Genomic DNA, 16,686 nt, shown 5'->3' on the forward strand with positions numbered 1-16,686 from the left:
CTGGCTCAGAATGAGCCTGTAGGTAAGTTTTGCTCATTGTTTATCATTCGTTAATTGTTTGATCTTTCTGAGCAGTCATTCCCCACAGAACATCCAATGTAGCTGATACCAAAGCCCAGTGAGCAACGGAAGTAAAAAAAAAAACTCAAAAGGAATTGTCATCTACATCCATCCACAAACTTCAAACATGAACACTTCAGATCATTTTTTATAAATCCATTCCAGAACCCTACGTGGAATAAAACAAGCACTGATAAAGCATCTACTATGTGCTAGGCTCCAAGAAAGCCCGTGACCTTAAGTCTATATTCTAATGGGGGTGACAACATACACATACACAGGTCTTTACAAAACCCATACAATATACATACAAGGTAACCTTAGGAGACACCAGCTACTAGGAGAGTGGGAAAAACTACATGTAGAAGGTAGTGGCACATGAATCTTAAAAGAATACCAGGTAAGAGGTAGAGGTGAAAGGAAAGAACATTCATTCCAGGCTTTGGGGGGTTGGGGGAGGGGGGGGATAAAAAACACCAAGAAAGCCAGTTTAGGTCACTAACATGGTTTGTGGAGAACGATGACTATTAAGGCTGGAAACGCAAGACGGCACCAGGTTGTAAAGAGCCTTCAGTGCCAGGAGCTTGTGTTTGACAACAAAAATAGACCTTCAAATAATGTCTTAAAAAAATGTTATTTTTCTCAAGAGAATTAAAATCCCTGGGCCTACATGCATAAATTCAGTATTTTCTAGGTCCTAAATCATGCCATCTGTTGTCATTCCTTTCTTAAAGCCCTCTTAAATATTTCTCATCATGGTGTAAAGAAGACTGTAAAATGTAGGGCCTATATTCTTAGTGTTTTGGCCAATGTGTATACAGGAAAGTGTGAGAAGTCATTTCCAAATAGCTGTGCCAGACATCATCCTAAGTAAATAGCTGAAAATTGACAAAGCCTTATAAGACCAGTATGCACAAAAATAGGCATAATGCATAGTAACTTATGAAGTAGCCAAGAAGAAATACAAATAATTTCAACAAGCAAAGATGTAGAGGGAATGAATTCTACTCAGAAAGGATGACTGATACCAAGAGATAGTAAGGCCAAATTAGGGAGCAGATAGATACGAGAGCTCTAGGTCTGAGCTCTAGTCTTCTCTAGGCTAGTGACTCATTCTTTATGTAACCTGTTTTCACACTAACTTTAATAAGAGAAATGAATACACATATAGACAGACATATAGATTCGTTCCTTTATAAGTCAAATCAAGTTGCTGATCAAGCCTACGCTAGCACTGTATCAGAAAAGGCATATACCATATTCCATGAATATAAAGAATTCAGAAAAGTGAACGAATCACAATACAAGAGCTTGCACTTCAACGATTAACATTTTCACTATATGCTACACAAATGCATATTCTGCATGGAACAATAACAGGTTTCATGGGCACAACAGAAACATGGTGGAAGCAAGATGGCAACCACAGGAAAGAATCTCAGGCAGAAAGATTTCGCTGCTTTCTAAAACAGTGTCTGCAAAAGCTGCGATGAGAAGAAGATAGGAAATTTGCATCACTTGCATCTTCTCTCAAAAACTAGTATTTTGCCCATCATTAACTCAGTTGCCTTAAACCTACACTGTGCTATCTCTGAAGAGACAGATACCTGGGTTTGGGGAAGTTATATTTTTACTATCTAGTCCATTTCCCCTGAGTTCTGAGGGAAAATCTGCATGGAAGCCAAAAACATACTTTCCCTTTAACTTACTGAGTTCAATTCTACCCTACCTGATTTATAATCCTGACACCAACCAAGGAAATAAAACATCAGAGCCAACACAGAGAATAACAAGTATAACACATGGGTGGTCAGCTTTTTTTCCAGGCAGGACTAGTTCACAAAAAAAGAAAATGCAAATGGAAGGGAAGGAAGGTAAAAGCTAATAAACCTTTCCAGATATACAAACCAAAAAAGCCTTAGTTTGGTAATTTCTTTACTTAGGATTATTTGTGCAAAGCACTATATAGAAATGAAATCAGTCAAAAGCAATGACTATCAAGAAGCTGGTATCAACAGCATTAGAGGCAAGAGAATGAGATTTTAGAAACTGTCCAATGCACTGTATTTGTTTCATATTAGGGTAAAATCACTAGCAAATCATATTTAACAACCTGGCTATACTTGGCAGATATAAAAATGCACTCACTTGAGAATTATGAAATTTGGGTTCTTAAACCTGTTCAGCCACCAGCTAATTATTACCTTAGATATGTCACCTTCTTTACCTTTTGGGGCCTGTATATTCCCATGTGTAAAATGATGGTGGTAGACTAGCTTCTTATATAATCTCTCTAAAATGTGATGACCATGAATGCAAGTAGTTACACAAAGATAAGGGAAAACATGCCTATGAAGTTTCTAAGGAACTCAATGAAAGGCACAGTTTTAGAGAACCTCACCCAAAGACGAGGCTCTTCTTGCAGCCAAAGTCCTCAAGGCTAAAACATAATAATGCCTTCATGCCCCATCATGGAGTTCCCAATCCAAGCCCAAAGGGAGTCAGGGAAACATGCTGAAATTACATTTCCTTTGGTCCTTTGAGTTATAAAATATCCCTGGATAATGGGATAAGAGTACACTGTGTATTTATAGATATTTTAGCCCTATGATGCAGACAATGAGTCAGTAACATGGTGCTTTCATCAAGTTTCATATTAACAACCCACTGCAACATTCAAAGCTACTTTATTGCAAATATTTCCCTTCAATTCACAGTGCTTTAGAGGATTCACATAAACTACATTGTCTAAATCGTTACAATTTTAATATTCTTATCACATACAATTCAAAGTCTTAACAGCAATGATTTTAAAGCATCGATCGATTATACAATCAGATCTTATGTGACTTTTTCCCCCAACTGTCAAATATCAAGTGAGATGGCACTCGTGTACGTTTCCTGTCTGCTGAAGCAGACATCTCCAGTTAAAAAAAAAAAGAAAGAAAAGGCCTACAGAAACTGCCAAGAATCCGAGAGTTCATTATAAAGCTGGTTTGACCTTCAATCTGACATGGAGTGTTAAGTATCATCAGACATAGAAGTAGTTAATCAGGAGGAAAAAATGATATGTCATCCAAATACTAAATAGAATTCATGTGATAAAGAATGGACTTTATGGGAATTATCATCACTATACCATGACAGAAAAAAATCTCGAACTCTAAAACTAGTTTTAAAAAAAAATCCTACATCAGAGAAAATAGAGAAACTTATATATAAATTAGGAAATAATATAGGACTATAGATTTGTCTTGCGCATAGCAAACATTCAATAAATTATGGAATGATCAAATCACTGTATGGTGTTAGCTGCCTGATGTGTTTTAGGTTTACCTTTTAGATTCTGATTGTTTCATTCTTTTACATAATTTCACTAACTGGGTTCCAAAGAAGCATATCCACAAATTGTAGGCTTTGGATAGGAATTAACGAGAACAAATGTGCCTGTCTACTTGGTCAAACAGAGTAGCTATCTTTCCACCGATAACAATATGTATATTAAATCACTTATATTCTTTTAACGTAACTCTAGTTAATTATGACAGTGCAATCATCAACTTTTTACATGTTTCAGAGAAAGAGATAATAGCATCATTTGCAAAGTGCGACCTAAGATAATCTTGAGTTTCTTTAACATTACAAACATGGCTCTCGTCCTATTTCCCTGACACCTTAAATATACTTTAATTAACTTAGTAGGTTTTAAGTAAATTTCATTTGAAATTTTAGGAAGCAGCAAAAATGCCTGAACTATAGATAATACAAGAAACAAAAAACATGTGCAATCTAAATATGAGACAATCCTACCATTAAAAACTGTGGAATGACTGTTCACTAACAATGTACATCTCATTCTCACCCTAAGCCTTTGTTTCCCTCCTATTGCTTTCTCATCTTTAAATAAGTGTAGATTTGGAGAATAAATCATTTTGGGTTTTCAAGTAAAGGAAAGCAGATTTTTATCAAATGGTCCATGAAAAAAAGATTATACTATCCGTGAGGATGAGGAGGACTCTCTTAAGAGTTTTATCACAAAAATTAAAATGGGATTGAAGAATACACACATTTTCAAAGTATGTTAAAAGTTGTTGGCAAAAATAAGTTTTAGCTGAAAGTCACATGAAATAACACTAAATCAGCTGTTTACTGATCTATATAACAATATACAGATTTAGTTTCATGTGCTCAAGCAAACCTCTTTCCTAATTTCTATAATCATTTTCTCCTATTATTAATTCTTTCCATTAGCCTCCTTCAAGCTTCCACTTATATCAACTCTACAAAATGATCAAGAACTCAACACTCAATCTAATAACCCTGAGTTTGATTTTAATTCTTTCTCCTTACTTTTACTGGCTATAAATGCCTTCAGTCTGTTCCACTCTTAGAACAATATTTTATAGCAGACCAACCAGATAAAACCAAAAAATCATTACTTGTAAGCTGGTAACATATTTGTTTTTCAAAACAAGGTGAGAAGAGAGCAGATGGCTCAGATACACAATATAAAAATGCACTCAATGGAGGTCTGAACTGTGAATATGTTTTCAAAAAAAAAGTTAAGAAGGTAAAAGTCATGTCTATATTTTAAAAGCATGGGCCGTACAGACTTTCAAAGAAAAAATTCCAATCACCTCAGCCTCTAAACTGCTTTTACAACTCTCCATGGTTGAGAACTGTGTCAAAGAACTGTAGGTTTCCAGCCCTATTTACAAGAGTTTGTCCTGACTGGCATGTCTTTACAAGAAAGTTACCGGTTCCAATCTTTAGGATTCAATAAATCCATTCACAACAGAGAAAACAGGCCCACCAGTAGAGCACCACTGGATAATGACAGAGCCAACTACAGAGGTATATGGAGTGTCACCACTGCCTTGGGGACTATTCTTTGGAGTGTGTAGTGCAAAAAGTCTATATTGCTTTATCATGCATAGTTTACCACCCTGCCATGCCAACAGCAACACCCAGACTGTCCCACGGTTAATTCTTAAGTTGAGAGTTAGCAGTTGGATTAATTTTTTCCCTGCCAGAAATAATCACTTATTCAGGGGTCATTACATGAGGTGCATAATATGGATGACAAAGCTATCTTTTCTGCTCTGCATTTAACACTGCAGTGATAATGTTCTTCAAAATGAATGAGCTCATGTAAGTCCTTCTCATACAACTAAGTTCCATAAAAGAGTCTGAAATGATCAAATATCCTTTTAACGCATATTTCAACTGAACAGCACACTTACAATCCTGCCTTGTGAAATTTATACTAATTATAATTAAGATGTCACTATTTTAAAAGTACTATTGTAATTGTCATTAAAAATCTTTACAGTAAAACAGGAATACCTTGCAAAATATATTATTGCACACAGAAAATAAATAAAGGTTTTGGAAGCTACAAATACAAAGATGTAGAGAAACTTAGAAGACCCAGAACAAAGATCCCAAGGCCATGCCAGTGGCTGCCCCAGCCAGCATGCCCAGAGCCAGGTCTCCATCGTTGTCCCGGTAACGCTCCCTGATGATGACATGGTTGGCAGGTTGCTGTCCATAAGTTCCTAGAAAAGATGCACAACAGAATGTTATATACACTGTCAGAAACAGCTGCTATGCTGGTTAGTTTGGCTTAACTATTTTCCTTTGTTGAAAGTAACGAGTTCAATGTGTGCACATTTTGGGGGAGGAGGTATAAAAATGACTAATGTAAGACAACAAAAAAATATCAGCAAAACCTAATTGTTAAAGAAAAGAAGCACAAAATAAGGGAGGACAGGGATATTTTTTATCTAATCCTTACCAAAAGATTTTTTCCTTGAGACACCAGAATATCATACTTCCTTTTAAACCAACAAAACAAAGCTGACTTCCCTTCAAACAGATACAACAGTTATTTTCTATTAGAATTTTTGACCTATAGAGGCCTGTATTCCTCTAGACTATACAAGGAAAGCTGTAACTTTCCAGTGTGAAGTAAAGGTGCTGACAGCTCTTTTCTGGTGTCCACCACCTCTCTACTACTATTTGCAAAAGGCTTGACTCACTGATTTCAAACTCGTAGGAAAACTTAAATGGCCTGATGCAAAGTGAAGTGGGCAGATCCAGGAAAAAAAAAATTTATACAGTAACAGCAATACTGTAAAGGTAATCAATCAACTGTGAAAAATTTAGGAACTCCGATCAACACAATGGTGAATCACAATTCATGAAGAAATAATTCTATCCACCTCCAGACAGAGAGCTGATGGACTGACTCATCAGAATGAAGATCAGAGCACATTTTTTCTCTTCTTTTCTTTTGGAGGGGAGTAGGGAACATGGCAAAGCAGAAATTTGTTTACCTTTATTATACCTATTTGTAATGGGTTTTGTTTTTCTTGCCTTCTCAATTGTTAGGGGAAAGGGAGGAAGGAGCAAGAGAGTTCAGAACTAAAAATAAAATAGAATTGAATTTAGAAAAGGCTTGATAATACTTTTTAGTTCTGATGCTTGACCTCCTCCAATTTCAAATTCATGTTAACTGAAAGCCAAAATCATCAACTCAAGACAAAGAAAATCTCTACTATTACCCATCACCACGCCAATAAATAAATAAATAAATAAATGAATGAATAAATAAATAATTAAATAAATAAATAAATAAATAAATAAATAAATAAATAAATAAATAAATTGCAAAAGCTCAGAGATTCAGAACTGGAAGCATATTCAGAGATTGTCTAGTCTAACCCCCGCATTTTTACTGCAAACTGAGGCCCAAAGAGGTTAAATGTGTTGCCCAAGATCACAATGGCAGTAAATAAATGTCAGAGCTAAGATTACAACCCAGAACTTGACTCCCAAATCAAGTGTTCCTTCCACCGTACTCCTCTGCAGTTTCTCTAGTGTGCCTTAATGTATCTGCAATGCTTGAGCCTCTATTTTCTAATACAGTTGGCTAAGTACAGATCCATCAGGATAACAAATGTATAGAGTAAAAAGTGAGAAATGAGCAGAGCTGTGGAGAATCCAGGGAATCCACAGAAATTCCAAAGATGAAAGAGTAGTTAGAAAGCTAATTAGATCAGTGGCAGTATAACAGAAGGAGAGAGGAGGGCAAACTCATTAAACTTTCAACCATTATTACCTAAGAATCATTCTTTAATAGAGCAGTTATGAACTTTAAAACAGAAACTTTCAATCATTCAAATTAGATTTTAAATTAAAACTAAATCTCTTCCTGTTATTTGCTTTTGTTTTTAACAACTACATAGAAATAAATTTACTATATATCTAACAGCAGAAAGTACATATTTTCCCTAAAAATCTTTTAAAACAATCAAGTATTATACCATCACTGTTCACATTATTAAATTATTATTGAAGCAAAAGGTGAAAGGATGGTAGTGGGAATGAAAGATCATTATCATGAATGATCTCTTCGCCTACAGCCTCTCTACTATCCGATTCATTCTACATATCACTGATTAATCTTCCTTTCTAAAAAACTTTCAATGGTTTCCCATAACTAAAAAGATAAAACCATGGCTATCCATGATCTGGCCTTGAATTCTCTTTCTCAACTCAGACACAGTCTACTCACCATTCCTACAAAATGTTAACATTCTCACCTCCATACTTTTGCTCAAGCCTGGAGTGGCTGCCCTTCCCCCTCCTACCTACCCAAATCTTACTGACAGCTAAAGGCTCAGCTCACAAGCCATATCTTTATGAAGTCTTCCTTGACCATTTCAGCCAGTAGCAATCTCTTCTCCTTCTGAAATCTTATTGTACTTGTTAATATCATACATTTAGCATTTACTCATATACTGCATTCTAAGATGTTTCATATAACTACTTTATACTGCTACTAAATGCTTGTATTTGTATGAAATGTTGAGTATAAGAGAGGCAGGGTATTGGGAATTAAATGACATGGATTCTGGTGCCAGCTCTAATACTGTCTACATGACCTTGGAAGACTTGAAAACACTGCACTAAGTTTACAATTTCAGTTATTCTTAACTCTTTCCACTCGCTTATCTCCTACATTCAATCAGTTGCCAAGTCTCATCGATTTTATTTTCACAGGCCGGAGCGACCAGTGTGTGGAGCAAGTCAGAGCGGGAGCCACAGAAGCCACTGGGCTTCAGCCATGTCCTACTGCCGGCAGGAAGGAAAGGACTGGATTATATTTGTGACCAAAGAAGACCATGAGACGCCAAGCAACACTGAGCTGGTAGCTGATGACCCCAATGATCCCTATGAAGAACACGGTTTGATACTGTCCAATGGAGACATTAACTGGAAATGCCCATGTCTCAAGGGAATGGCCAGTGGTCCCAGTGGAGAACAGTTCAAGTCGGCCTTCTCCTGTTTCCATTATGGCATAGAGGGAGTCAAAGGTTCAGACTGTGTGGATCAGTACTGGGCCATGCAAGAATGCATGCAGAAGTACCCAGACCTCTATCCCCAGGAGGAGGATGAGGAAAAAAAGTGAGTGAGGGTGTGGAGGGGGCCGCAGCAGCAGCCACAGCCACAGCTTCTGAGGTATCTCCGACCAAAGAGGAGGGCTCCAGGTAATGAAGACTGACAAGGGTGCCCATCTCCTGCCTTTGCCCCTTTCAGAGAGGTGTGGACCTCATGCAAAATGGCTCTCTGAGGGTCTTCACAGAAAATCTCTTTTCATGTTTTGTGGACAGTATATGAAATAACTTATTTTGATGGGCAGGGGCCTCAACCCTGTGACACAAACACTGAAAAGATGGGAGTTCTGTAAGTGTACCTATGTGTCTGTGTGTATATGTGTGAGAGTGTGTGTGCCTGTGTGAGTGTGCCCCATGTAAACTTCTCAGCAGATATAGCTGCTGCTGCTTTAGGATTCTTGTCCAGAGCACCCCGAGTCTCACCAGTTTATGTGAAATAACACATTAAGGCTTCTCAGCAATCCCCCAAACCACTGCTCTTTAACTTCAAGCCGGGGAGTAGGTGTGCTAGATTCATTCATTCTGTTGAGGTCCCTTTTTTGTGTATTCTGTAGTCCACTTAGGACTTATGAAAAAAAAAATCAAAGAGGAAGGACCATTTTCTGAAATGATTGATTTTTAAAAGATAATCTCAAATTTATATTCTGCAAAGGTACTGATTCAAGATACATTTACATGAGGATATAGATATTTTATATATATACACAGACACAGACACACACACACACACATAAATATACATATTGCTGATAGATTCTGGAAAAGGAATAACTTGGGTGGGATTTTTGTTTTTAATTTATGCATTGAGCTCTAGTTTTCGAACTTTTTCAAAGCGCAGATGTGCAGGTATATCAGGCAGCCTCTGATTCTACTAACAAGACGAAGGCAGAGAATGGTTATCATTGTTCCTTTACTATTGAGAACACCCTGGTTGAGGGTTCCTCTGTTAATGCCCGTTCCATCTTTGTCAGTTCATACAAAATGCCCTTGGGAGGTGGAGACTGAGCTGCTATCTGGAGTAACAGGCTTGGAGAAAATACTGTGACTTCAAATGAACATTAAAAGAAAAAAAAGAGGGGGGTGGAGCCAAGATGGTGGCTGGAAAGCAGGGACTCACCTAAAGCTCTCCCCCAGGACGCTCCAAACACCTATGAAAAATTGCTCTGAACAAATTCTAGAGCTGCAGAACCCACAAAATAACAGAGAGAAGCAGGGCTCCAGCCCAGGAAAGCCTGGATGGTCACTGGGAAGGGTCTATCACACGGAGCAGAAGTAGAGCAGAGCAGAGTCCATCATGAGCTACGCCAGGACCAAACAGACCAGGAGCCAGGCAGAAGAGGCCACAGGGCCCTGAATCATCAAGCTGTGGCAGTTACCAGACTTCTCAACCCACAAATGCCAAAGACAACAGGGAAGGTTAGTGAGTATAACTGCTGGAACAGAGTGAAAGCAGTTTGCAGTTGGGGGCACGGAAGTGGTGCAGCGCTGGGGCTACTTCCAGCTGCAGTTGCTTCCAGCCCCAGGCCCAACCGGTGGGAGGAATTAAGCAGCGTATCAGAGCAGGAGTGCAGAGCCTGCTTGGATCTGAATCAAGGTCCAGGTTGGCGGTTCTTGGGGAGGAGGAGTGCTGGTGTGGCAGAGCTTGCTGTATAGAAATAGCTCTGAAAACAGCAGCACAAGGCCCCTAAAGCTTGGGACAAAGTACTCTCTACTCTACAAGAAGTCATACCCTGACAAAAAGCTCAAGGGTCAAGTAGTTGGCTGAGAACATGGCCAGGCAGAGAAACCTGACCCAAATTCAGAATCAGACTTTGAAATCTTTTTTGGTGACAAAGAAGACAAAAACAAACAGCCAGAAGAAGTCAACAAAGTCAAAGAGCCTACATCAAAAGCCTCCAAGGAAAATATGAATTGGGCTCAGGCCATGGAAGAGTTCAAAAAGGATTTGGAAAAGCAAGTAAGAGAAGTAAAGGAAAAATTGGGAAGAGAAATGAGAGTGATGCAAGAAAATCATGAAAAACAAGTCAATGACTTGCTGAAGGAAACCCAAATATATACTGAAGAAAACAACACCTTAAAAAATAGACTAACCCACATGTTAAAAGAGCTCCAAAAAAGCCAATGAGGAGAAGAATGCCTTGAAAGGCAGAATTAGCCAAATGGAAAAGGAGGCCTAAAAGACCACTGAAGAAAATACTACCTTAAAAATGAGATTGGAGCAAGTGGAAGCTAGTGACTTGATGAGAAATCAAGATATCATCAAACAGAACCAAAGGAATGAAAAAATGGAAGATATTGTGAAATATCTCATTGGAAAAACCACTGACCTGGAAAATAGATCCAGAAGAGAGAATTTAAAAATTATTGGACTACCTGAAAGCCATGATCAAAAAAAGAGCCTAGATATCATCTCTCAGGAAATTATCAAGGAGAACTGCCCTGATATTCTAGAGCCAGAGGGTAAAATAGAAACTGAAAGAATCCACAGATCGCCTCCTGAAAAAGATCCCAAAAAGAAAATTCCTAGGAATATTGTCACCAAACTTCAGAGCTCCCGGATCAAGGAGAAAATAGCAGCCAGAAAGAAACAATTTGAGCATTGTGGAAACATAATCAGGATAACACAAGATCTAGCAGCTTCAACATTAAGGGATTGAAGGGCTTGGAATATGATATTCCTGAGGTCAATAGAGCTAGGATTAAAACCAAGAATCATCTACCCAGTTCCAAGGCAAAATATGGACTTTCAATAAAATAGAGAACTTTCAAGATTTCTCAGGGAAAAGACCAGAGCTGAATAGAACATTTGACTTTCAAACCCAAGAATCAAGAGAAGCATGAAAAGATAAACAAGAAAGAGAAATCATAAGGGACTTACTAAAGTTGAACTGTTTTGTTTACATTCCTACATGGAAAGACAATGTGTATGATTCATGAGACCTCAGTATCATAGTAGCTAAAAGGAATATGCATACATATATATATGTGTGTGTATGTATATATACGTGTGTGTGTGTGTCTGTGTCTGTGTCTGTGTGTGTGTGTGTATATGTAGGTGTATGTGTGTGTATATATATGCATATATAAATATATAAATATATATATATATATACACACAGATATATATAGATATAGACAGAGGGCACAGGGTGAGTTGAATATGAAGAGATGATATCTAAAAAAATAAAATCAAATTAAGGGATAAAGAGAGGAATATATTGAGAGAAGAAGAAAGGGAGAGATAGAATGGGGTAAATTATCTCGCATAAAAGTGGCAAGAAAAAGTGGTTCTGTAGGAAGGGAAGAGGGGGCAGATGAGGAAGAATGGGTAAATCTTGCTCTCATCAGATTTGACCTGAGGAGGGAATACCATACACACTCTATGGGGCATCTTACCCCACAGGAAAGGAGGAGGAAAAAGATAAAAAACGGGGGATGATAGAAGGGAGGGCAGACAGGAGGAGGAGGTAATCAAAAACAAACACTTTTGAAAAGGGACAGGGTCAAGGGAGAAAATTCAATAAAGGGGGATAGGTTAGGAAGAAGTAAAACATAGTTAATCTTTCACAACATGAGTATTGTGGAAGGGTTTTACATAATGATATGCACGTAGCCTATTGAATTGCTTGCCTTCTTAGGGAGGGTGGGTGGGGAGGGAAGAGGTGAGAGAATTTAGAACTCAAAGTTTTAAAAACAGATGTTCAAAAACAAAAAAAAAAGTTTTTGCATGCAACTAGGAAATAAGATACACAGGCAATGGGGCATAGAAATTTATCTTGCCCTACAAAAGAAGAAGGGAAAGGGAGGTGGGAAGGGAGTGGGGTGACAGAAGGAAGGGCTGACTGGGGAATGGGGCAACCAGAATATACGCCATCTTGGAGTGGACGGGAGGGTAGAAAAGGGGAGAAAATTCGTAATTCAAACTCTTGTGAAAATCAATGCTGAAAACTAAATATATTAAATAAATTAAATAAAATTAAAAATTGAGACAAAAAAATTATCACACATAAAAGTGGCAAGAAAAAGCAGTTCTGTTGGAAGGGAGGAGGGGGCAGGTGAGGGGGAATGAGTGAATCTTGTTCTCATCAGATTTGACTTGAGGAGGGAATCACATACACGCTCAACTGGCTAGAGTTGAGACTGAAATTTTTCTGAATGAGAACCACCCTCAAACACTATTCTCAGACTCTGAATGGCTTTGAAAATTAGCTTTTACTGAATATTTGTTCATGTTTCTTACTGAATTTAACATAAAATTAGGCAAAACAGCACTTATATGCAAGATTTATGCTATGCTAAAGTCAATTCCATGACAACTAATATTGTTTGAATTACAAGTAATATCAAGATGCTTTATATACTTCCTAGGCTGTCAAAAGTTAAAACAAGTGAGATCCCCATTCCCACTCAAATTTATAAAAGATAAGACATATTTTCTGAACTCAAACTACAGTTCCAGCAACATTTTTTTTGAGATTGATGCAAGTGCAAAAGAAATTTTCATATTTCGAAATCCATGTCACTATGCAAATGCATTTCTGTAAGTGCCTTCCAAGTGATGAATATACTCATTTAAAATTATATGCTCATAGACTGATTTGGCAGTATTACTTGTGTGAAAAGATATTTTCAAAAATGAAATACACAAAATCTCATTACTGATAAGCATTAACATGAACCTTTGCAATCAATTTCAATAAAGAACACTCATTTTGAACCCAATTCAGCAAAAGGTTATTCCCATCCACACCCCCAAAGAATTCTATTCTTCTAATGGGTAGACCCATATCACAAAAAAATTGTACTCTATTTCTATTACATTTAAATTTTATCAGTAAACTATGTGGAAATGTTTTCTCTCTCGTTATATCTATACCTATGTAATGGCTTCGATTTTTGCCTCTCAGCCCACAAAGCCTAAAATATTACTCTCTAGCCCTTTAGTTTGCCAACCCCTCCTCTAGACTATTGTAATAACTTTTTAAATGGTCTTTCTGCTTCTAGGCTTTCTTCTCTTCAATCCATCCTTCACATGGCTGCCAAAAGAATGTTCCTAAAGTACAAATCTGATCATCTCACATCTTTGCTCAATAATCTTCAGCACTCCCTTATAAATTCCTCAACCTGGCATTTAAGGCCTTCTATAATTGAGCCGTAACCTATCACTTATTTTACATTATTCTCCTGGATGCGTTCCACATTTCAGCAAAAATGACCTAGTAAGTACTCCCTGAATTCAATATTCTATCTCCCATCACCATGTCTTCCCACAGGCTGCCTATGCACCAGATCCTCAGTTCCACCTTTTAGAATTTTTAGTTTCCTACAAAGGCATGTGTAGGGGTGGGAGGGAAAGGGAGGTATTACATATACTGTCAAACTCAACTTAGCTATTGGTGAGTTGTGCTCCACTGTCTTTTCTTTCTCTTTTTAATTTTGTATTATAAGGGCTGGTAGTTCTCCAAGGAGGGAGAAGGAAAATCTTCAGGAATGAACATAATGCAAAAGATAGCAATTTTTTTTTCTTTAAAAAAGAATTTTTAGTTTCCTTCAATGGTCGGGTCTGATGCTAATTCCTATGCCAAGTCTTTTCTGATCCTTCAATATGTTGCTGCTCTCTTCCTCCTCAAATAAGCTTTTATTTATCCAAGCACTTTTTATTCCAATAGAAAATAAGCCCCTTGCAGGCAGAAATCACTTCATTTTTGTCTTGGCCCTGTATCTAGTACAATGTCTTGCACGTAATAGGAACTTACACATGTTTGTTGAATTAAAGCAGCCCCCAGTTTCCATCATATACAAAAGGAGAAGCCCGGACTAGATGATTTTCAAGTCGTCCCCCCAATTAGGTTATTAATTACTTAAAAACACTACATATTATATTTTTATATTCCTCACAGTCCCTAACTATATGCATACAGTAGGTATTTAATAAAGACCAGCATAATGGAAATGAATTAATCAGAGGAAATGCTCCTATTGCCACAGGGAAGATGAAAATGAATGGTGAATCTGTAACAGCAGGCATACCACTCAACCCAGCTTGCAAGATAAATGGTATATTCTGCACAAAAGGATAGTTTGCTAATAATGTAATAATACTCCCAGGTGGCTTGGAGATAGCCCTATTTCATGAGCTACCTTTGCATTAGGAGCTGCCAAGCCACTGATAATTCCCTCCCTATTCCCTCACTTCAAGTTGGCCAAGTAATTCCATTTACCTATACCTACCTCTTACAACAGGAACATTTTGGAACTGGATAGTACCCTAATGATAATCATGAAAAAAAAAGGTTCCTCAATAAAGAGAATGCATGCTTTCCTGTTCATCCAAACTTTCAACTCTTTCAGTCATCTTGTTCCCTATCTATGACCTAGAGCTTTTGATCATATGCCTTCCATGTCCTCCAAAATTTGTATCCTCAGGTTTCCATCTGCCTTGTATCTTGTCCAATGCTTCACCTGAACCCTTGCTATTCATACATGATCTGATCAGCTTTCCTACCTAGTTCTGATATGTGGCATCTAGCCACAACCTCAGTCTATTTCAAGACCTTTGACTCTACCTTCACCATTGGTTTCCAGTACCTTTCCCAAATCCAACCCACCTCCCTGCCAATCTTCTATTCTGGATGCAACCTTACCAATTCTCTTAGTTCCAACCCTTTACCCTGGCACCTGTGACCTGCTGCAACTTATTAGTTTCCAGTTGGAAATTTATCATTTGTTTTTCTTTTTGCAGGGGGTGAGGTGAAAAAGACTGCTATACCAAAATCAAGAAAGGATTAATCTAAGTCCTTTGAAGATCTCTATTATAATGGCCAACAAAAATGTTCAGAAGGACAACAAAAAAGGAATTTCAAAGGATAATTAGGGGAAAAATAAAAATAATCTGTTCTGAATATTTCCTTTCCTTTAACACAGATCTTTCATTTATTTTACATCTTAAATATTAATGCACTTCATTAATTATGATTTCCTCCCCTTGGGACCCAAACTGTATGGACGTAGAGGAGACTTTTTATTTTACAATCTTTATATCTATTCCACCATTTCAAAGCAATTAGAAAATACGAGGCTCTTATGTAGATGTTTGATTTAAAGACCATAGTTTGGATAAAAAATGAAAAATTAAATGATATTCCAAAATTAGAAAAATAAATTAAAAGTAATATAGTAATATTGGCATTAGTTACCTGGATATGGATACTGGTATGGTATTGCATAAGCCTGCCCATTAGCAGCATAGATAACTTGAGTTCCTGGAGGGTATGCGCCATGATATTGACCATAGCCAAATACCTGTTTCAATGGAATATTAGGCATATGTTAAGATCTATAACATGGTTTCTAAAACTCAAGAACATGTTTTTAAAAATATATTAATGTAATATAAATGTAAAAAAGCATAAAAATTCCCTCTCCTAGGTTGTACTTAACAAAATTTTAATTTAATATTACCAAAATTTTACAAAATTTTAACTTACCAAAAACGTAATTACCAAAATTTAATATAGACAATTAAATGCAGTGTAGGCATGTCCTCACTAAAGAAAAGCCTTTACTAAAAAACTGAACAAAATGGTTAAGTTGGATGGTGATTATATATATATATATTACAAAGATTCTTTTTTTTACAAAATTGCTTATGGTATTTTACCACGCAAAAATCAAAGATTAAAAACATAATTCCAAACTGAACTTTTTACTCTAAAATTTGAAGGGCAGCATCATATAGAGGAGAGAACATTGGAATTGGTAAAGAGAGCTTAGGTTCTAGTGCTGGCTTTAATGTGCTGGCTACATGACCTCGAACAAATCACTTACTATACCCTGGCCTCAGTTTCTTCATCTATGAAGAATAGATGACTTCTTAAGTCACTTCTATTTCTTAAGTCAGTCAAATGTTTATTAAGCACCTATTATGTCCCAAGCACTATATTAGATTTACTGGCAACTGAGTACCTAGACTTGAGGCCTAGCCTTATACCTAGCTGAATAACCATATGCATGTTACCATCTCTCTAAGCCTCAGTTTCTTCATCTATAAAAATGAGTCACTACCATTTGCACCATTTACCTCACAGGCTTAGTGTGACATAAGTGCTTTGCAAACTACAATGCACTATATTAGCGACTAGTAGTTCTATCTTTGCCTAACCTG

General features: G+C 37.2%; 2 protein-coding genes across 2 annotated transcripts in view; one reads left to right on the forward strand and one right to left on the reverse strand.

Annotated features, from left to right (window-relative positions):
• Window positions 1–2,728: 2,728 nt before the first annotated feature.
• The window catches only part of PLEKHB2 (pleckstrin homology domain containing B2), a 47,878-nt gene continuing 33,920 nt past the window's right edge, over window positions 2,729–16,686 (reverse strand). The window contains exons 7-8 of the mRNA XM_036745940.1: window positions 15,719–15,824; window positions 2,729–5,618 (exon numbers count right to left, since the gene is read on the reverse strand). Of these exons, the coding sequence (XP_036601835.1) occupies window positions 5,482–5,618; window positions 15,719–15,824 (243 nt within the window). The 3' untranslated portion in view covers window positions 2,729–5,481. The remainder of the gene's footprint in view (window positions 5,619–15,718; window positions 15,825–16,686) is intronic.
• Window positions 8,192–9,527, forward strand: LOC118840116 (mitochondrial intermembrane space import and assembly protein 40-like). The gene is given in 3 exon segments (XM_036747622.1): window positions 8,192–8,531; window positions 8,534–8,615; window positions 9,356–9,527. Coding segments are annotated over 3 exon segments (594 nt in total).

This window comes from Trichosurus vulpecula, chromosome 2 (genome assembly GCF_011100635.1).
Source record: "Trichosurus vulpecula isolate mTriVul1 chromosome 2, mTriVul1.pri, whole genome shotgun sequence".
NCBI lineage: Eukaryota > Metazoa > Chordata > Mammalia > Diprotodontia > Phalangeridae > Trichosurus > Trichosurus vulpecula.